The following is a 23397-nucleotide window of genomic DNA, read 5'->3' on the forward strand; positions in this document are numbered from 1 at the left end:
CCCTTAAAAACCCTGAATCCAAAATTGGATTGCAAAGGGTTAATATGTTATAATGGGCTTGCCCAACACCCCCCCTGGTTATTGGAAGTTGATTTCTTCTTAGCCCCTGCTTTTGGGTTAATGAAGAAACCCCGTATATGAAAAAAAGCCTGGTATATAAAACAGTGAGACCTGCCCACCCCAGGCAGATCCAGACTGCATGGGCTGGGGGCTACTCCCTACATATTCCCTCCAGAAAGCCAAAGACCTGCTCCAGACTCGCTGCAACCAAGTAGGTATCATATTTCAGCCTATCTATTGTGGGGCTGAAATCCCATTTTTATTAAAACAGCTCTGCACTGCACTGAGTGTTACTTTCAGTTCCCCCAGCAGATATGACACAATTAGCTCTGCTGCATCATTGCTGCATTCAGTTCTACTTCTCCATACTTGGTGCCGTGTATTCCTAGTGCCGCCTGCTTGGTGATTGCTGGAGTCTGAAGCACTTTGGCTGATCCTTTGTGGTAAAGTAATAGCCCCAGTCTGATCATTTCTAGTTAGTGTTATAGATGGGGATTGGTGTGCAGTTCAGGCACTAGTGGAAGGTTAGGTGACCAACGGCCCACAGGAAGATTAGTGGTCCGGTCACATGGATAGGATAGGCTATACTAGGGACTTGTATAGTGTAGTCAGGCTTGTTCCTGGATCCAACCCCTGTGTGGAATCCTTGGACCAGAAGAGCTGCTGCACTACTTATCATTCTGATGTGGACCTCCATCACAACGCTGTTCACACCCTGCAGATCCCCATATCTACAATCAACCACAGAGGGGCCACCCCTGCAACGTGAATCTTCTTCGTCTGACGTCTGAGGTATCACACATGGGACACCATACACATTTATACATATATAACCCCGGGTATATAGTGACTGCGGTTAAATACTATTGGGACTGTTATAGGAACTAAAGTATTTGATGTAATACACATATATAGAAATCAGAATTACAATATAAATATATATATATATAATAAAAGTCTTATTTCTTTACCGTTATCTTGGTATAATTCCTTCTTTACAGACAAGTAGTATTTCACATGTATGTTTATCCATATGTGTATGTATAGGTTATTCCCAGGAAGAGACCCTTGTTAAAGGCTCTATCCTGAGTGGAGGCACTGATTAAACAAAACTCAGTATTATGCTCAGTCTTTCATTAATTGAAGGTGCCAGGCCCCCCTGTCGCATACAGGTTAGCACCAGATACTGGTGGGAAGGGTCATTACTCATATCCTCCCCCAAATAGGGTTACACGTGTTTCCCTGATAATAAACCCTACTCTGATTAATTTTTTTAAACTTTTTTGGGGGTGTGGGTGCTTGAAATATAAGCCCTCCCCTGAAAATAAGCCCTAGCTACACTACATGGGTCGGGGAAGCAATACTCACCTAGTAGGTGACGCATGGCGCTCGGGTCCCTTGCGCTGGCCTCCAGTGCTGCTGCAGGCTTCTGTGTATTCCTGAAAACCAACAGAGCATTTCTTCCTGGTAGCTAGCTATGAATACCTCGCCTCCAGCAAGCGGTTGCTCCTAGTGGTTCATTGAGCGCTGCCTCAGCCAATCAGAGGCGGCGTTCGATTAACCAATCACAGCCATTCAATTATGTCATTCAATGAATGGCTGTTATTGGTTAATCGAGCGCCAGCTCTGAGTGGCTGACACAGCACTCGATTAACCAATCAAAGCAATAGCTTGCTAGAGCGGGGTATTCAAGCTTTGTCACCAGGAAGAAAGACTCTGTTGGTGTTCAAGATTACATGGAAGCCTGCAGCAGTGATGGAAACCAGCGCGAGGGACCCGGATGCTGCCTACTAGGTGAGTATTAGAAGACACCCCCTGTAAATAAGACACACTGTGCCTCTTTTGGGGAAAAATTAAAATAAGCCTGTCTTCTTTTGGGGAAACACAGTAGTATCTTGTTCCTGGCTCTGTGTTTCTTGGTCCACCCTGCATCTTGCACCTTCCCCAATTACCCTCTATATAAACCTGTCCTGTCCCTTCATTACTTGCATGTTTTATTGTGCCTACCAGCCTTTAACCAAGCTCTTCCTATTTGTTGCCTGCAATAGAGGATTAACATCCATATATTGACCCCTGGCTAGTCTCCTGACACAACTCTTCTTAACCCTTTGTGCTGCATAGACCTCTCCGTATATTGACCCCTGGCTTGTCTCCTGACTACAACTTTGCTTAAACCTTTGTGTCGCATCGACATCTCCGTGTACCACCCTGGCTTGCCTGACCTTGTCTGTCCTTGCTGGCTACCATGCAAGACTTCAACCTAGTGCCTTAAACGCTACAGATAGTTTTGGCACTTACTCCATGTCCAGAAAGGGGTTAAAGCAGTGCCCTTGATGAGTAAGGAAGTCTGCCTAGCAACAGGGTATGATCGACCCTTGCGATTGGTTGCATTTTTCTCATTGGCTAGTCTGCCAAATGGGAGGAATAACAGGATTGGGCAGAAGATTGTAGTGTGCGAACAATATGCAGCCTGCGATTGGAGGATTGATTGCCTAAGCGACGGAAGGTCCTGCTGAGGGAAACCCACAGGGATAGGACGTGTGAGAAGTCTGCCTAATCTGGTGATGATCCAGCACACAGAGCAATCAGGCATGGAGACTTAAGGCCCATTTAGACCCGACGATTCTCGCTCAAAAATTGCTCAAGGCCGCCCATTGAGCGAGAATTGACATTGTGCAGTTCTTGTTAACGAGTCACTGATCGTTCTCTTTCAGCATGCTAAAAGAGAACGATCAGCCTTATCAGGAGTTCACAGCGGGATACAGCTGATACTGTTGTTTTAGCTGTATCCCGCTCTGTGATTACAGCCAGGGTATGAAGAACACAGCAGTCGAGCTGTGTTCTGCATCCCCTGCTTGGAGCATTCAGCTCTATACTAGCTGAGCTCTCTGAGCAGAGAACAGCTGGATGCAGAAGACAAGCGGCCTCGCTAGTCTTCTGCATACCCTGCTCTTAGCGCAAAGTGATTGCTCAAAACTATCAATCAAACTGCCGTTTGAGTAATCACCTTGCCCTCTAAATGCACACAACGATTATCACTCAAAAGTCGCTCAAAAGACATCTTTTGAGCGATAATCATTGTGTCTAAACCAGGCATTAGAGTGAATCCTGCAAGCAGTGTAAGTTACAAGCAAGTGCTTGCAGAGATGCCGCTACTGCCGGAGTGTGAGTGGCAGCAGTAGAGCACGTAAGCCATCTTATCTGCAAGCCAGCGGTATTGGAGAGTTGCAGAGGAAACGCAATAATACCAGAACAGAGTGGGAAAAGTAGAGGAGAAATGTATAAAGTAGATGGGGAGGTATCCGGAGTCCTCAGCCAAGCCTCAGGACCTGTAGCAACCAAATCCGAATGCTGAACCGTGAGTTAAAGTACTATTGAGCACCTGAGGCCGAATCTGGTAAAGTGGGGTTAGTCACAGAGCTGGAGAGCCCCTCACAGGTCACCCCCATGCTAGGGCCATTCCTGCATTTATACAACATTCTCCCCTATTAGGCCACATTCAGTTCAGCCAGTGGATTCACACTACATCTCCCACAGTCTGCCGTCTCCCTCCATTTCTGCTTATATACAAATATACTTCTGTTTACTAGCGTCAATGCAAATGTGACTTTGTGAAAGTTGTAAATCAGTGGAGATATCTACAAGTGTTAGTAAAAGTGATCCCTACTGATTCAACCTTAGGCCAGTCTTGCATAAACTGATTTGAAGTGCAGATTCCACAATCGCTATCTGCGCATGTAATACGCGGACATTGAAATGTATTGACGTGCGCCGGTTCACTCACACTTACAGACGAGGATTGCGGATTCTGCAAGCGGAAGAAAAACCTTAGCATGCTCTATTTTACAGCAGCTTCCCCGTGTATGAGCTTCACTGATCTCTATGGATGTGTTCGATCTGCAGTGCATACTGTGCATGGACAGTAGCAAGAGTGGCTTGCGGAGGGCCTAGACAGGCAGTCTGACACCTACTAGAAAGTAGAGAAAGGGTTAACACCTGCTGGGTGTGGCAGAAAGCAACATAAAAATGTCTGTTCCTGTCATACTCAGAAGGAGAGCTACAGCCCAGTGGGGCTGGGGATGCTGGCTGCTAGCCTGAAAGGCTGTAGGAGCAGCTATCAGGACCGTGAGCCTGAGGTCCGAAAGAGATTAGTTTTGAGAAATCGTCATGCCGGTCTGATAGAGGAAGACTCCCTCTAGACACCAAGGGCAGGGATAGAGACTGTGACCCTGCGGGTTGTAAACGATTAAGTATGGACCTTTGTGTGATATGCTGTGTATGCTGTCTACATTGCTGTGCTGACAACTAAATGCTGGCAGGCACCAGAAATCGTAGTCTCCTGGAGTATTTGTGCATTTTTGGTGCCCATTTCCAGACTGAAAGGTCGGCGATCCAGAGGCGAGTTAACCCTGGCTTGCCACAATATGCAGTTACATTGCATATGGACACGGATTTGTACGCACGTTGCTAGGAGACCAGATAATAAATGGTAAAAAAAAAAAAGGAATATGTGTGTAGACAATACGGGACGAAGTCTGGGCACACACCCCTCCAGACTGATGTCTGCAACCTTCCAAAAAAAGTGTGTTGTGTTTTTTGTTTTTTTTTCCTTAAAAGTGGTTTAAACTACTTTCAAAAAAAGTAGAATAAACCAGTCAAGCCAAGAGGGCAGTATCCCATTCTGAAGGCTTTCAGAACATCCCACCACGACAGCATAAGAAAATGTAGTCTGGGCAATAGAACAGTGTTTCCAGGGTCTTGGGCAACTTTCTAATGTTGTTTGGTCTTTTGCGCGGATGATACGTTGTCCTGAAATGTTTCTGCATGATTGCTGTTATCATTCACAGTAAAGAGCATACACACCCATTTCAACTGCAGCAGGTGCTATTGGTGGAGGAAAGTGTTGGTGATAACCACCGTGATCGAAGTTACCTACCAGCACTCTCACCATACTTAGCTCCCTCCTAGTGCAATGCAGTTCTTCAGTTTTGGCATCCTGAACAGGACATCACTTCTGTTACATCACAGCAAAAAAACATGTTTGTGAATTGAAATTCTTTACTGCTATATACTCTGAATTGTCTGCATAAATGTCTGATTCCAGTGATGATGAACAACCCAGTGCTACTGGTTTCTCTAACCCTACACCACTCCAACGATGCCACCAACAATGCAAATCTTTGACTGCCTCCAAAATATCTTTGAAACTCGCACTGCATGAGAGATCAAAAAACATTTTTTTAACAACTCATTAAGAGACTTTGCCTTGTCTCTGCAGAAAAGTATGTGAGCAGTCATGCAGGAGGATCCTAGAGAAGCAGATGGCCCTGCTTAAGTACTGCAAGGACAATTTATAGAAGGTGCAGCCAGTAAAGATCTTCACAGGCAATTGAAGAGGTTATCAATCCAAAACCCAAATTCTTCATTTCTAGATTTTAAAAAGTTGGCCATCCAAGTTTTACAAAATACAAAAACGCCAACTGTTCCTAAAGAGACTTCGGAAAATGTTTAAGAGATATCCCAAGAGTTACTCCTACAAAGACTGTATTCGCATTGCATGCTGGACAAACCCAAAATAACACGACCAACATCCTCAGCGAAATGCAAAAGCAAATGACAGAAATGGCGCATGGTGTTGTGACTTTATGCTGAAAAGGAGAACTAGCGATGCGTTCACCCAACGATCGTGATATTTCAGAATCTGAGAAAACCTCTTCCAATAATCCTAGAAAACCATATCCTTCTACTCCTGAAGGCAATTATCACAACCAGTATGAAAGAACAAAATTTGTAAACCGTGCCAAAGGAGGGGATATACAGAACGCTAATGCTGGCAGTAAAATGACTAACCACTGCCAGGGACCGCCCCCTGGGAGGAAATGGAGTTGGTGCAGAGAACTCTAAATGGATATCCAAACACATGGGACCTTGCCCTAAAGGGACTATATAAACAGAAGCTCTTTTTCTGCTCTCTTAGATACCTGTTCACAGGTCACCACCATCAGAAAAGCTACATTTGAGTGATATTTGAATTCAGATATTCCAATTCAACATTCAGAACTACTAGACGTGATAACTACCACTGGGCTGCCGGTTAGTAGCATACTGGTAACCCACTGTACGAGCGGAAAAAGTTGAATTCTATAATCAAGGTGTAATAATTGTCGACATAAAAGAGAGAAATGCATCAACATTGATAACTGGCATGAATGTGTTACAAAAATGCTATGAGGAAATGCTGGAGGTACTTCGCAAATCAGTACCCTTAGCCTCCCATTCCCAACAGATTTTGTGCAAGGCTTGCTATCAGCCCAACAAAAAATTACTAATCAAGTATCGAGTAGACTGAGACCGTATTAGAGACATTAGACCTGCCACTCTCCAAGCAGGTATAGAAACAATCCTCTGGTGCCAAACCAGACATGGATTGCAAGGCAAACACTACCAAGCCTTAGTGGAACCCATACATATAGAGGAACATCCTTTTGTAATGGTAGCAAGAAGCATTGTTACAGCGTCAGCAGGGAAAGTGATAATATGCCAATGAACACTAATGATACCAATGTGCAATTACAAAAATATCATTTAGTTGCTCAAATCTCACTATTAAACTTTGAAGATGTCATTACTCCCAACAAAGAAGAAATTCACCAGTCCTCCATTCAGTAACCACTCAAGAAACCCACCAATCTTGAAATTCCATGGTGGGCTGACATGCAGATCGGTGACATCAATACCCCTGATCAGCAAAAGGAGACAAGTGGCACAGGAGCTCCGTACTGCTTTTAGCAAACATGCTACAGAATTCGGGAGAGTGCAAGACCTCCATCATACAATACCCACCAGTATGCATCCACCAATAAAAGAAAGACATCGATCGATACTACCCATAGTGTACCAATCTGAAGAAACTAATTCACAAAATGAGAGAAGCTGACATAACTGAAAGTCACAGTCCCTGGGCTGCACCTTTGGTATTAGTTAAAAAGAAAGATGGAAATATCAGATTTTGCATCGATGTACCGCAATATAAATATTACCACAAATATGCTTATCCTCTCCCAAGGATTGAGGAATCCCTAACAGCAGTAGGATCTGCTACTTACTTTTCCCCCTTAGACCTCACCAGTGGATATTAGCTAGTGCTAATAGCAGGAGAAAATCATCAAAAGACTGCATGCACAAACCCAATGGGTTTGAGTCTAAATCCTTGCCACTTTGACTTTGCAATGCCCTAGGCACATTTTAAAGACTTATGGAATGTTGTTTGGGACAGAAACATTTTGAAACAATACTGTTCTATATCTTGGCGACATTGTCTTTTCCAAAACGTATGAAGAACATCTGCAACATGTAGCAGAGATATTCCAGATTCTAATAAAACATTGACTAAAAGTCAAACCACTGATTGCCATCTATTACAGAGTCAAGTCCGAAATTTGGATCATGTAGTAAGTTCAGAAGGCATCTGAACTGATCCAGAGAAAACTGAAGTAGCGAAGAATTGGCCCACCCCATAAACCTAAAAAAAGTCTGCAGTTTCCTAGGTTTTGCAGGTTACTACTATTTATCTCCAACCTCCCCAAAATGGCAGAATTTCTTCAAGAATATATTAATGGAACATCGGAAAATACCTAAAACCATTCAGTGGCTGGAAGAACAAGAATGAGCTTTTCAACAACTAAAACAAAAATGAATCTCTCCCCCTGTCTTGGGGTATCCCAACTATAATCAACCATTTCACCTATACACGGCACTAGTAAACAAGGACTTGGTGCTGTCTTAAGTCTACTTCAAAATGGACACAAAAGAGTCATCATCTTCACCAGTTAGAATTACAGTACCGTCAAACAGGAATTTCTTGCCATAGTGTGGGCCATAAAAGAAAAATGCAAAAATTGCTTAGCCGCTTCAACATTTACTGCTTATACAGACAACAATCCCTTAGTCAATTTGAATACCGTGAAACTGGGAGCTCTGGAACAAAGATGGCCATCAAGATTGTTCAATTTCGATTTCACCATTTAGTATTGTGTTGGCAAAATCAAATACAATGCAGATACATTATCCCATCTCCGACACAAACCGATTCCCTTTTTGAATAAGACCAGTGTGAGGAAATCGAAATGCCAGGTTTCTATTCCTATCATGGAACCCAAAATGCTATTCAAGTTTCCATACCTACCAACTCGGTTGAAGAAAAACAGTGGATCTCTATTCAAAATAAGAGTAGTACATTAGGGGAAATACAAGAATTTCTTGTTCATTCTTAGGGAATTTGGGGGTCAGTATTCCTTAAAAGACTTAAGGAGATACTGGCCCCAAATTAAACCATTTGTGGAGGCAAAGAGGCTATTTCTAAAGAGGTTTAATATCTTTTCTCAAGATACTCATGGTAACCTCCAGCCTCAAATAAATCCATTGGGTACAAAATAAAACCTATCCTTAGGCATAGTTGTTGTAGGCATAGCCTCATTTAGGTATTCAATATGATGTACCAATGAAGATGAGTTATTATCCACCCATAATCAAGTAACCCATTGTTAGGTTCTGTATTATTTCTTGTTCCTGTTTTCTTTTTCTCTCCTCTCTTCAATAGTATTGTCACATTAAGCTTTGCCCATGCTAGCCCCTAATCTGCGCAAAGATAATTGATGGGACCAACACAATCCAATATACGCATACCAACCGAAGATATACTCTCCCACCCACTTGGACATGTGCAGGTTCAGCTTTAAACAAGTTAGCCAGTCAACATCATACTCAAGCCCCAATATATATTGGTGTTAGGGATAATATGGCTTTATTGGATACACTGGACCAACCTACCAGGGCTGAAGACAGACTATAGACCGGAATACAGAACCAACCCAGAGACAGGAATACAGACAGAACTGGTAAGGCATAGACAGAACTCAGAACACAGAAAGGAACCACATACTCGCAGACGGACAGAGCCATGACAGACCCCAAACTTGCAAAACACTCACCAGCATTCCCGTACGATTAGCGAGATGAAATAGCTATAAAAGTACAAGGAATTGGTTCATAAATTGGCCAAGTCACTTAAGCCGCGAGCCCACTTAACGGGTCCTCATTGTCTCGTGGTCCCTCCACTAATGAAACAACTAACCCCTGGCTGCAGAGAAGATGGCAGTACCCTACCTATAAGCAGTGCAGTAGCCACGATAAAGGCGGCCCTGCAGTGGAACCTCGGGCCTGCTATCCCTGAAGGGAAGATACAAGGAACCAGACAGAACTGGCATACAGACAAAACAAGACGGAACTCGCATACAGACAGAACCAGACAGGGCTAGCATGCAGACAGATGTAAGTCAGAGCAGAGACAAACAGACATGAGCTGACAGAACTCGGTGAGCGGGCAGTGCTGACACAGAACAGACACAATGACCAGTGAAGGCTGCTAGTGCTGAACTAACAACAGCAATTCAAAGGCAACCAGGAAATGAATCTTCTCACCTTAAATAGGAGAGTCATGACTAATTAACCCCACAGGTGAACTAAGAGGCAGAGACCTGATTAACCCTGTCAGTGCTGGTTAACCCTCTCAGTGCTGGACAGAAACAGAAAGGAAGGGCAGAGACCTTGAAAGTGGAATGTGAACCCCATGTTGACTTACTTGATTGTCTATAGTAAAGTTATGGGCTATAAATTGTGTATTGTACACCCTATGCACTGGGTGAAATTTGCAATATGTAAATTGCTTTTTTTTCATGTTAAAAAATCCAATAAAATATTTGAAGAAAGGTTTAATATACAGAGGAACTATTGACCCAATCACTTATAATAGACTGCATCAGATTCTGATTCCTGGAGGAGAGCTAATCTAGTGCTATCAAGGTATCATGACCGATCAGGACATTTTGGGATACAAAAGACCGAAGCTACAGTGAGGCGACGCTTTTATTGGATCAGCATGAAACAGGACATTGAGAGTTGGTGGCAAGAATGTCCAACTTGTGAAATCAGATGTAGAGTAAAAGAAAAACAACCAAAAACCTCCTCTACATCCCATTACCAGTAAGCAACCTCTGGAACTTGTCGCATTAGATTACCTGAAGATTGAACCTGGTAAAAGTGTCAACACATGGGTGTAACCAATCATCGACCACCACACTAAATTTACAGTTGGCACTACTCATTAAAGAGCTAACTTCAAAAAGTACTGCTCATCTTTTATCCAAACACCTAATCATCCCATATGGATGCCCTGAAATTATACTATCAGATTGACCTGCCTTTGAGCCTCGCTTGTTTCATGAGTTGTGCCTTCTATACTAATGCACTAAATTGAGAACCACTGCTTAGCACCCACAAAGAAAAAGTCTCTGAAAACCTGAACCAGACAATACTGAACCTCTTAAGAACCATCCCACCAAACAAGAAAGCGGATTGGCCTAACTTCCACAATTGATCTACATGTATAGTAATACTGTACACTGTTCCACAAGGTATACACCCTACTATCTTATGTTCGGATGACAGGGAAAATTGCTCACTGAATTAGCCCAAGGAGTTTCAGTCCCTGATGAGATAAATCCATTAATACCCAATCTCCAGCAATTGGGTAGATGACCATCAAAGACATTGTGGATCAGACAATGAAAGCTGTACATCAAAAACAAGAGAGAGACTTTAACAAACGCGCACATGCCAAACCACTTAATGTTGGAGATGAAGTGTGGCTGAAAAAGAGCAAACATCTGGAAAACTTGATGTGACATGGGAAATACAAAAGTACAGTGGAATTACAATTCCATCCCCTAAAGGAGATCTGTACCAAATTGCGAAACCCAACACTCAAGTTAGTACACCAAAACAGGTTAAAGTTCTGAGTCATTAGGCCACAACCACAGTCCTCATTTCAAGAAGAAGAGCAGTCTGCAACTGCTGGTTCAGAACCAGAAGATACATCAAACGTTGACATCACCAACCCCATGACATGGTTTCTAAGCCCTTTCATAAATCTGATGAAGAATATGCCTCAATGTCAACTGCCGAAGGACCCATTCTGATAACATTAAATACTTAGCTTGATTCATCAGATGATGAAAGTGAATTTACACTAAGATGTTCACAAAGAAGTACCCAAGAATAACTTCTTGTCCGCTTCCAGGACTAAATACATTCCTTTCTTAATGAGGAATAGAATAAGTTATCTGTTATGTAACAAGACCGCACCCTAGAGATCACTACACAGTGACCAGTTCTCAAGTTTGCAACTAAAGATCCATACCCCGAGTGACTACGCTCTTGTTGGGATTAGTTGTAGATATTGTTATTCCATCGTCTGGATGGTGATGATAAAATAGCTAGTGCAGAAATACGGTACTAATGGCCTGTGCACCCCACATTGTACCTTGGGACAAAATTTATTGAGGTAGTTTAGGCTGTCCCTGAACCCATAGTATTTCACATAGGTTTCATCCACAAGGAGTGTGGAGATCTCTATCACATAACTTTAACTGCAAGGCCTGCTTGCTTCCATTGCTATGCCACTGTCATATGTGAGGTTTTTTTTTTTGTGCACTAACCTCTATTTTCTACCTACCACAGGAAGGATATACACCTTACCAGATATTTATATGGTAATTCTAGAGATGAGCGAACGTACTAGTTTCGAGTAATTACTCGATCGAGCACCGCGATTTTCGAGTACTTCAGTACTCGGGTGAAAAGATTCGGGGGGTGGCGTGGCGGCGTGGGGGGTAGCAGCGGGGAACAGGGGGGAGCCCTCTCTCTCTCCCTCTCCCCCCCCCCCCCCACTCCCTGCTGCAACCCCCCACTCACCCACGGCGCCCCCCGAATCTTTTCGCCCGAGTACGGAAGTACTCGAAAATCGTGGTACTCAGGTGAAAAAGGGGCGTGGCTGAGTACGCTCGCTCATCTCTAGTTAATTCATAATATAGATTTTAATTTCCCACTGTGGAGAGAGAATTCGTGAAAAGGGACCCATGGCTAGTTGAGATATAAAGTGCCGCCCTAACTCAACTCATACTTAAGACTGAGAAGTCTACAACTGAAGTGCAAAGTGTCAGCATCCAGATCATACGTCTGCTCCACCCAGAAGAGGTGTCACGTTGAGGGTGGCTATTGTTAAAGCAGGGGGGAATGTAGTGGCCCAGAAGGGTACTACAAATCTCTAATGAGAAAATGCACCTCCAGGTTCAGGAATGGGATAAAACATCCCCGCTGATGAAACAAGAAGTCTGCCTAGTAACAGTGTATGATAGATCCTTGCTAAATCTAGTATTTCAAAGCACTTCCTTACACATCACAATTCAGATCCTTCCCTTATTAAAATTACTCCAATAGAAAAAATTCACAGAGGTGAATTCACCAGACTTAGAGCCAAGGAAATGTTTTATATTTTTGTTTTTAATACACTAAATCCTCATGGTCTCAATGAGGTACTTGAAAAAAAAAATTAGATAAGGGTAAACTTATTAATAGAGACTTTTTAATTAATTATAGCATTATTTATCTTGATTATATTGATTGTGGTGAAGTCCGCCTTTTATACTTTTAGAGAAATCTTAGATGTGACTTCATGAGCAAAATATTTTTTAGTAACTTTTTAGAAGTATTTTAGTCTTAATCTAGTATTAGATCTAGTATCTTAATCTTAGTCTAAATTTAGTATTTATTAATTAGCACAATTCATATAGATTAGAAGAAAACAGTTAATGACAACTAATTTTATTTGTGGTTCGTTCAAAACAATCAATGTTACACCGAGAAATATTATATGAGCTAACCGTTTCAGTACCATAGAGTAAATTATGAGCATGTACTCTTTGGGAACATAATTTGCCCAAAAGAAGAATCCTATGAATCTTCAGATAGCGGTAGGGAACCAAGTATTGTTGCTATAGATGCTATAAGTAGGCACAGCGTAACGTACCCACGTCATGGCTGGGAACACAATGAGGCGTTCCTTACAGCAGCTCTGAGTCATGTGAGTCCGACATACAGTTGCGTCATCGCTTTACAACACGTCACTATCTGTGGAACGCACCGATGCATTCCATCTAGGAATCTCAGGTCATGTGAGCGCGACAAACAGTCGCATCATCAATACACGCCACAATGCGGCTAGGGACGCTGAACAGAGAGCAGGAGAGGTATCTATGACTTGATTGATTATTTTATATGTATATATATATAATGTGTGTGTTTGTATAGAGGAATACGTTTATTGTTATGCTTGAGAAAGGCTTGTGCCAAAAGCAGAAACGCGTTGCGTTGTTTGTTAAATTTCTATTTGCTGTGAAATTGGAACATCTCCTGTACCTTTGGCGTAACTACATGCTTTCTGGGATTAGGGGTTGCCGAAGACAAGGCGCCTCAGCAAAGTAAGTCTGCTGAATATATTATTCACTCTCACTGGAGCGCTGGGATTTTTTTCTTATACAGTCTACATTTTTCATTCTCTGGTATGTATATGCCTAGAGCAAGCTCCTGACGCTCTCAAGATGGGATGTCGACAAGACCAGTATATTCTATATAGAACATCCAGCTGACTATAACTATTGGAGCATCCATTCATTTGGCTGTGTATTTTGCCTACTTGGGTCCTTTTGATGTACCGGGATCTAATAAGGGGGTCTGGTTCCATTGGGGTGAGTCTAAAATTTGATTTACTTTAGATCTCTTCTAAATTTATTACTATCTCTCCCCACTGAAGCACCTCTGATCTTTGTTTCAATGCTGAGATACAGGTGGCAACTGACGCAACAGAACATGTTTGTACATGTTCGAGCATGACTCCTGGGCAATGTTGCCAAACCTGCCTTATTTCCTGGTGGTGGCTTTCTAAACTAAGTGTTTTGTATTGTAATTCCTAGCATATTTCAATTGTTTTTCAAAAATTATAACTGCTGAATTAAATTAAGCCACAGCAGAATACCAAAATGCAGCGTTTTCAAGGATTTCTATAAAAACGGTAGCTTGTTACAAGAAAACTGAGCCCGATAGGCAAAAATGGATTTCATTTTTAAATTCAGCACACGTGACTTAGCTAAGAACACCATTCACATTCTTTGTAACAAAAATACAGTTTACAAGTAGAGATGAGGGAGCGTACTCGCTAAGGCAAACTACTCGAGCGAGTAGTGCCTTATGCAAGTACCTGCCCGCTCGTCTCAAAAGATTCGGGCAGAAGATACTAGAGCCTTCATGCCCGCCCATATAACATCTTGTATCCAAGATAGAGGGGGTACAACAGGGTACTAGAGCCTCCCTACAAGCGGTCGGTTCTCTACAATAAATGATCCTTTTGCTCTGATATTGTAATCCCTTATATCAATGCTACAATCACAGAGATAGAGTTTAATTCCATTTTGACAACTTTTAGGGGAGGGATTAGTTTTTGAATGTGTGTGTGTGTGTGTGTGTGTGTGTGTGTGTGTGTGTGTGTGTGTGTGTATGTATATATATATATATCACATACATACAGGAAAATTGGTACTGTGCAGTATAAAATGCATTTAGAAAATCCTGAGACCCTTTCATTTTTTTTTTTTTTAAATGATGTGGTTTTGTGTTTCCCCTCATTCTGCAGTCAGTACTCCATAATGAGAAAGTAAAAATTTAGAAAGATTTCTACCATTCTGTTATCAATTATGACAAACTAACATTTTGCTCTGACATCAGTAGTCACACACTATATTCAGTACTTAGTTGAAGCCCCTTTGCAGTGATTCCAGCCTCCACTCTTCTTGGGGATGATGCCACATTTTCTGCCCTCTGTCAGGTTGGATGGGGGGCTGTCTGTGGACACCATTTTCAGATCTCTTAGAGATGTTCTGTTGGGTTCAAGTCCGGTGTCTGGCTCGGCCTCTCAAGAATATTCAGAGTTGTCCCTAAGCCATTTATGTATTCTACTGGCTGTGGTCTTAGAATCATCTTCTTTTTAGGTGACCCTTCTGCCCGGTCTGAGGTCTCCTATTCTCTGGATCAGGTTTTCATTATCACTGTACTTTGCTACATTCAGCTTTCCATCCACTCTGACCGGTCTCCCCTCCACCAGTATGGTGCTGCCACCACCAGGCTTCACTGTAGGGATGGTATTGGGCAGGTGATGAGCGACGCCTGGTTTCCATCCACCCTGACCGGTCTCCCCTCCCCCAGCATGATGCTGCCACCACCAGGCTTCACTGTAGGGATTGTATTGGGCCAGTGATGAGTGGCGCCTGGTTTCTTCCAAACAGACCGCTTGGAATGGAGGCCAAAAATTCCATATTGGTGTCATCTGACCAGAGGATCTTGTTTCTCATTGTCTGCGGGTCCATTAGGGGCTTGTTGCTAAACTCCAACTGCATGTACAAATATTTCTAGCATTCTCTTGCCTTTTTGTCATTATGAGGTTTGAGTGCAGAATGATGGGGGAAAAACTGGATTTTGGTCAGTGTAGGTGAGCCTTTCATAGGGGTGTATTTAGACTGAGTTCCCCGGTCAGCGTCTGCTCTAAATACGGCCCTGACTGTGTCACGCAAGTGCCCACACATCCACAATGACCGGTAGGTGACACTGACCTCTAAGACGTTCTTGATGTCCGTCTTTTTCTCTGCATATGAATGCCATCCTCCCCACGGAATCCAACTGTCTGTGGCATCCGGATGATCTCTCAAAATGTCCGGCCCTGGTTTCTTATCTCGGCAATAATCGTAGTCGGCTCCTTGCGAGAAAATATAGGAGCGCTGTATCGGCACCAAATTCTGGATCTGTAAACACGAGAGCCGCAAAAGACGTCATTATAATTATTTTTAAGCTTATCAGTAATTGTTAACCCTTTATTGCCACTGATGGTTTTGGCCTTGGGTGCGGTGATTTTCATCATTTATTGACACATTGTTATTTGCAAATTTCGCTTAGCAGCAACAGATCAAACATTAAGGGGTATCCCCAAAATCTGTTTTAGGAAAATCAAGCCTGAATGATGGGTGTCTCATGGTTAAAGCCTCCACCAGTCCCAAGAAGAGAGTACCATCTTCCCCTCACTGCACTTACTCCCCGACACACACAGTGTGGAGAAGACTGAATGGAGCGGCGGTCGCACATGTGTCACTTCATTCATCTTCAATGGGGCTGCCGGAGATAGGTGAGCGATTGTACTCAGCTATTTCCCTCAGCCCATTGAAACCAGCACCAAGCATGTGCGACCACCACTCCATTCAATTACCACTTCACTGCGGGTGCAGCGAGCCTACAGTGAGGAGGATAAGGGAGCATGAGGCCCATATTCCCAGGGTCAGTGGGGGTCTCTGCAGTGAGACTCCCCCAACTAGACTATCCTATGGATAGGTGGTAAAGTCAATTTTGGCATAATCCCTTTAAAGGTGTATCCCGGCGTTGAGACACTTTAACTACATTTTCCATTTTTGTAAGGTTGTATTTTGCGAGCACGATATCAGTCCGAGAAATTGGGACCAATACTGCGCTTATAAAATGGAATTTCCCTTTGCCCGTGTAATGCGATTTGAAAGAAAATTGCATCAAACGTGTGTTTTTCATGTGTGTCAATAAAAAAAAAAATATTGTATCTAGAGATGAGCGGGCATACTCGTTTAAGGCTGTCTTATCGAGTAACTGTGTACTCCCCCCGAGCAGCATGCGCGGGCGCGGTGGGGGGCAGTGGGGAGGGGAGAGAGATAACTCTCTCACTCTCCCCCCCCCCCCCCCCCCCCGCTGCCCCCGCCCCCATATGCTGCTCGGGCAGCCTTAAACGAGTAGCAGCCTTAAACGAGCGTGCTCGCTCATCTCTAATCGTATCGCATTCGCATGAAACTTGCATGTATATTATATAAAAATGGAATTTTCTTTTGCCAGTGCAATGCGATTTGAAAGAAAATTGCATCAAACGTGTTTTTGTTTTTTTTTCTTCCCCATAGGCGTTTTTCACGTGTGTTAATAAAAAAATACTATTGCACTATACAATGCGGTTTTTAACTCCCCCATAGCAAATAATTGACAAGCTAATGGAAAAGCACATGGCACATGTAAATAGAAGCACTGAAAAAAATGGGTTCTATTTCTGTGTGTCTACGGGAAAATGCCCGTGTGAATAAGCCCTAAAGATGCATTTACAGGTGTGATTTTCCTCTCATTGCAATATGTCCCAATTTTGGGCAATAATACCCATTATTTTCAATGGACTTGCATCACACTAGTATGTAATGTGAGGGGGTACGGGGCGAGGTTGTTTTTTTAACCATTGAAAATCACAGGTTGCAGCAATGTTTCGCATTTTTCTTGTAAAACGCACTGCAATCGCTGGGGAATCGCCGATTCATGAGCGCGATATCACTCAGAGTTTCTTAAATGGACCCTTCGGGAAAGAAACCTCTGACAGAGCAGATTAGACTGGCGGTGAGCGGCAACGAGTGACTGCGCATACGCCCCGGTCCCTGTAAGACTTCTGGCACAATGTGACATTCGCCGGTACCTTGCTCTCGGTCAGTTCAGCCTCAGGTTTCATCATCACGACGCTCTTGTCCACCGCACGCAGCGCACACGTGGAGCCGCCATTAGCTTGAAGATGCAGCTTATTCTCTGAGCCAGGAAGAGATTCTGACTCCGCGAACTTAAGACTGACCTGGAAGAGACGAGACAACGGACACCTTACAGTACAGACCCTCTTCATCATCCCAAGAGCCACAGCCGCGTTCATCCAGAAGAAGACATGGCCAAACGTGCAGTGGAAAACTCCCATTATGCAGTTAGGAAGGGGTTAAAAGCTTGCCCAGTTTCATGGAAAGTTTAAAGGTGTTTTCCAGGCAGTGCCGGCTGTGAGTGTCAGGATACACCTGGGGTCGGAGAAGAAAATACTCCGACCCATGCAGTGGACGCCACTTGTAATTGCAAATGTAGCTCTCACTGAAATTAATGGGACCCCAGCCAGCAATTACAAGCGCTGGCCACTGCATTGGGGTTGGAGCAGTGGCTTCCGGAGCACCCCAAAAACTGACAGCAGGTGTTGCCTGGAAACCCCTTTAAGGTGACTTTACAACTGAAAAGGATACAGTAGGTAAAAATGTCTGACCGCTGGAAGCCCAGCCGCTGGGACAATCAGCAATCCCAAGATCAGCACACATTAAATGCCCCATGTGAATGGTGCGTTGGTGACATGCGTGACTGCAGCTCCATTCACTCCTAAAGGATACTGGGAGATCACTGCGTTTGGCTCCCTCCATAGACACTGCATGGAGCGTCAGTCTCAGGATTGCTGACGGACCCAGCGATTGGACGGACAGTAATCAGATTATCGCCTATCCTCTGAAGTGGGAAACCTCTCTGCTTGTGAAACCCTTTTACTCACAATATATCATAAATATTGAGTTTTATAACTTTCTAACAGACTTTAGGTCACATTTATTACTCATGTTGCACCACAATTCTGGTGTAAGTTGCACCTTTTCGGCACAAATCAATTTAGACAGATTTACTATTGATTGGTGCCAAAAAGAACAGATGTTGCACCTCTCACTCCACTTCTCATGTGCCATTCATAGTGCGTGGGACCGTTCACAAGCTTCAGCAGTGATTCTTCTATGGGCATGAAGACTGTGAATGACGGAAGGGTCACATGCAGAGTGTACGTCACGTGACCGTGCACCGGTTCTTCCAGGTTCCAGGTGGCAGCACCGGGGCTGCAGCGCTAGGCAGGGATATGCTGCGACAGGGGGGTATTCAATTTTTCTTTATTTTAAGGCCATTTAACCTTTTTTTTCAAGTCCCAGGAAACCCCTTTAATCCCTCATTGCTCTAAGCCAAAAGGAAATTTACCATTAATGGGGCTGTACCAAAGACAAATTTTATCACCTATCCCTAACATAGGTGATACAAGTCTGATTGGTGAGGTTTCATCACTGAGGCCCCAACCGATCCTGAAAATGGGGGTTCTGTGTCCCCCCTCCTGTGCACTGCAGACTCACTGAACCCTTCGCAGTGAGAGGGAGATTGAATGGAGTGGCAGCCACACATGTGTAGTGCCCTTGGATTCAATTTCCTCCTCACTGCAGGGGTGCATCGGGCTTACAACAATGAGGAGGGGGAGACATGGGACCCCCTGTTCTCAGGATTGGCATGGGTCTCAGTGGCGAGTCCCCCAATCCGACTTTTATCACCTGTCCAATGGTTAGGATCCAATTGTTATTTAGAAGTGAGATGGGTCTATAGTTAGCTGGGGTTGACGGGTCTTTACCCGGTTTGGGGATGGTTACTATAGTGGCCTGTAACATTTCGGCTGGGAGGGAACCCCATTGCCTTGTTATATATGTTTACCATGTGGGGAATTAGTATCTTTTTATATGTTTTGAAGTATTTCTACGAATAGCCATCGGGACCTGGGGCTTTGTCTTTTTTGGATTTATCTATGACCTGAAGGATCTCCTGAGGTGTGATGTTAGAGTTTAATTTCTTGGGTTGCTTTTCGTTTAATTTTGGGAGTTGTAGATCTGAGAGGAATGTGTCTATAGATCTTTTTGAGGGTGGGTGGATATTCGGGTTTTGGTTGAGGTTGTATAATTCCTCGTAAAATTTCCTAAACTCTTCTGCGATTGCTTTGGGGTTGAGTATTTTGTTTTTGAGGTTTGTTCTATCACATAGGGTATTTTGGTTTTAATTCTTTTTTGTTTGACTCTATTGGCCATCCATTTTGTGTTTTTTATTAATTTCAGTGTAGTAGTTGGTCTTCGTATGTTTTATTTTTTTTTTTTTCGTGTTCGTCGATTACTATGTTGCGGACTCTAAGTCTGGCTTCTCTTATATGGTTGCTGGTTGGGGGGAGGGAGTTGGACTGGGTATGGTTCTCTAGTTTTTTTAAGTCCTCTACAGCTTTTTTGAGGAGAATGTTTGTTTGTTTTTTTCTTTTTTATAAATTGTCCCCTGTTGAATCATAACTCCTCTGATGACAGCCTTATGTGCTCTCCATAGTGTAAAACGACATATTTCTGGGTTGTTATTGAGTAGGAAGTATTCTTCCAATGCTTCTTTAATTTTTTGTTGCAATTCTGGTATCTTCATTAAGAATGTGTTGTTTCTCCAGGTGTTTGAAGTGTTTGTTGGGGGGCCCATTTTTAGTTTTAACGAGATCGGAGCATGGTCTGACCATGTTGTTACACCTATCTTGGCCTCTTGGGTTTTATTCAGATATGAAAGTCCACCAGGAACATATCTATTCTCGATGATGAGCTATGTCTAAAGCAGTAAAATGTAAACTCTTTAGAGTTAACGTTCATTACCCTGAACACATCAAATAAATCGTTATTCTGAATTCAAGATGAGAGGCTTGTTCCTCTGTTTCTTCCTGGATGGCTTGAGTCAAGAGAATGGTCAGTGATTGCGTTAAAGTCGCCGCATAACATCAGTGAACCTTTCTGTGCCCCCTTGATCTTCCTCGTCACTCTGTTCAAAAATCTAATTTGATGTGAATTTGGGGCATAGATGTTGGCCAGGGTGACGAGGAAACATTCAATTTTACAGATTAAAATTAGATACCTTCCCTCAAGGTCTTTAAAGGGGTTGTCCCGCGCCGAAACATTTTTTTTTTTTTTTTTTCAATAGCCCCCCCCCGGTTCGGCGTGAGACAAACCCGATGCAGGGGTTAAAAATAAAAACTGGAGTGCTTACCTGAATCCCCGCGCTCCGGTGACTTCTTACTTACCTGGTGAAGATGGCCGCCGAGATCTTCTCCCTCGGTGGACCGCAGCTCTTCTGTGCGGTCCATTGCCGATTCCAGCCTCCTGATTGGCTGGAATCGGCACGTGACGGGGCGGAGCTACGAGGAGCCGCTCTCCGGCACGAGCGGCCCCATTGAGAAAAGCAGAAGACCGGACTGCACAAGCGCGTCTAATCGGGCGATTAGACGCTGAAAATTAGACGGCACCATGGAGACGAGGACGCTAGCAACGGAACAGGTAAGTGAATAACTTCTGTTTGGCTCATATTTAATGCACAATGTACATTACAAAGTGCATTAATATGGCCATACAGAAGTGTATACCCCCACTTGCTTTCGCGGGACAACCCCTTTAATTTCTTTGAGTAGCTGGAAATCCACCGAGTCTCTGACTGCGATCATGACGCCGACTCTTTTCTTGGATGCGTTGGCCAAGAAGCATCTGGAGAACATAGGGTGAGCCATTTTTGGGTGGTTGGGTTCCTTTAAGTGTGTTTCTTGAACACAAAGAATGTCTGCGTGGGATGCAATGGCTTCTTTCCATAGACACGATCTCTTAAAGGGTGAATTGAGACCTGTAGCGTTCAGAGAGATTAATTTCAGGTCCATCTTAGGGTCTGGGTGTTTGCTGAGGGGTTTTGTTGGATCTTGTAATATATCCTAGAAGTTCTCGAGGTTTCATTAGTCCAGTAGCATGCACGGAAGGATTTGGAGTTCTGTGCGGATGTCATCTTTTGATAAAGGGGTGTGCAAGGGTTTTGCTGGTAGGGTAAGTCGGGGAGAAAAATAACTCTGTAAAAGTTGTGCAACATAACTTTTGTTGCCATTGTCAACTGTGAGTAGAGTTAACAAAAAAGGACCTTTCCTTCAATGGGATCTAAAGCCCTAGGAAGGTCTTGTTTCGTGGGTTGAAAAGTTCAGCCTGTGCCCAAGCGTAAACGTGCTTATAGTGCTCAGGGTTTAATTGTGAGTTGGTCTTCTTTTTTAAGGTGTTTCAACGGTATGAGGTTTTGTCCTTGTTTGGTCTGTTGTTTTGTTTGCGAGACCAATCTTTAGTGATGTGTGACGGGTGATGCTCTTTGGGTTCTGAGAGGTTCCATCCTTTCAGGAGATGCAAACCATCTTCATAGGTTAAAATTGTGGTGATCTTGCCGTCTTTGTTGATGTGCAGTTTAGTGGGGAAATCCCATCTGTAGGTTATGTTGTTATCCCTCAGAACTTTAGTAATTGTCGTGAATTTTTTTCGAGCGAGCATTGTGGTCTGGAAAAAATCGGCGAAGATTTTTATTTTGCTGTAAGGAGCCGGGAGGTCTCTTATGCTTCTTGTTGCTCTCATCAGATTATCTTTTGTGTGAAAGAAGTGCACTCTAGCTATGACATCGCTTGGTGTATCGTCGGGGATGTTTTTTGGCCTCGGGAGCCTATGAATTCTATCTAGAATGCGTTCGTCTTTTTTTGAGTTGGGAAGGAGCGTTTTAATTAGGTCTTGTACATACTCATTTAGGTCTTCTGGTTTCACTGATTCAGTGATGCCTCTGAGTTTTATATTGTTACGGCGATTCCGATCTTCAAGATCGGCCATTTTGTTTTTTAAGAACACCACTTTCTCCTCGAGTTTGTAATGAGCATCGATAAGCTCGTTGTGTGAGGTGGTTATTTCGCCAGTTTTATTTTCCAGGTGGTCAACTCTTTCTTCTAATACGTTAAGATTCCTGTTTATCTTAGTGTTTATATCTGCGAGGTCACTTTTAATTGAGCTTTTTAGAGCAATCACCATGTCTCTTATGAAACACTGTGAGGCCATTTGGTCTGTGCATTCAATGTTTAATAGTGGGTCAGTAACTTCCTCTTCTTCTTGTCCCCTTTCTATTATATTGTTAGAGGGCTTGTATAGTGGGTCCTTTCTAGGACGTCTTTTGTCAGGGCTCTTGCTAGGGGAGCTGATGGCTCTTTTGTCTTTGCTGTGTGTGGGTGCTTCAGGGGGAGAAGATGGCGCCTGCACTCCCCCCTCCTCCCCCCCTCGCTATCTCCGTGAAGCTCCGGGTCCTCTCTCCTCCCTGAGGTTTCAGTCCCGGTTGTTGCTGTTTTATCCTTATGAGGGGAGCAGCATGAGGGATCTATGTGCGGTGAGGTGGGCAGTATGTCGTTTCTGCTTACCGCTTGGTCTTGCGGTCCCTCTGCTCATGATGCTTCCTCTCCTCCGGCGCTGCTGGAAGCCGGCTCCGCCATCTTCTCCTCTGCCGAGCCGCGTGCCGGGTAAAAGTCAGTGAGGCGCTTCGGACCGCTTTTCCTGGTTCTTCTACGTGTCGCCATCAGCGGGTGGTAAGTTCCCCTGCTTTTTCTGAGTGGTTGGATGCCCTGGGCAGGCTTTTCAACGCAGTTAAGCTTGGTTTAAGAGCGGAGCAACTCAGGACACGTCTTCCATCGGCTCCGTCAGGCCACGCCCCCGTTAGGATCCAATTGTTGATCAAGGCTTGTAAAGCCTCTGATATGTAATCACTGAGGGCCAGTGGGCTGCCATAGCAACTGGATACCAGACAATGGTATTTGGGTCTGCGATGGCACATGATCACCATTATTAGCGAATTAGAAATAATAGTCATTAAACAACTGTTTTTTGCACACTTTCCACTCTT

At 43.6% G+C, this 23397-nt stretch overlaps 1 protein-coding gene across 1 annotated transcript in view; it reads right to left on the bottom strand.

Moving 5' to 3' along the window:
• Positions 1 to 23397, bottom strand: part of LOC136626754 (alpha-2-macroglobulin-like protein 1) — a 194995-nt gene that overhangs the window by 89193 nt on the left and 82405 nt on the right. The window contains exons 15-16 of the mRNA XM_066601760.1: positions 17528 to 17677; positions 15618 to 15806 (exon numbers count right to left, since the gene is read on the bottom strand). Of these exons, the coding sequence (XP_066457857.1) occupies positions 15618 to 15806; positions 17528 to 17677 (339 nt within the window). The remainder of the gene's footprint in view (positions 1 to 15617; positions 15807 to 17527; positions 17678 to 23397) is intronic.

Source organism: Eleutherodactylus coqui, chromosome 4, assembly GCF_035609145.1.
Source record: "Eleutherodactylus coqui strain aEleCoq1 chromosome 4, aEleCoq1.hap1, whole genome shotgun sequence".
Lineage (NCBI taxonomy): Eukaryota > Metazoa > Chordata > Amphibia > Anura > Eleutherodactylidae > Eleutherodactylus > Eleutherodactylus coqui.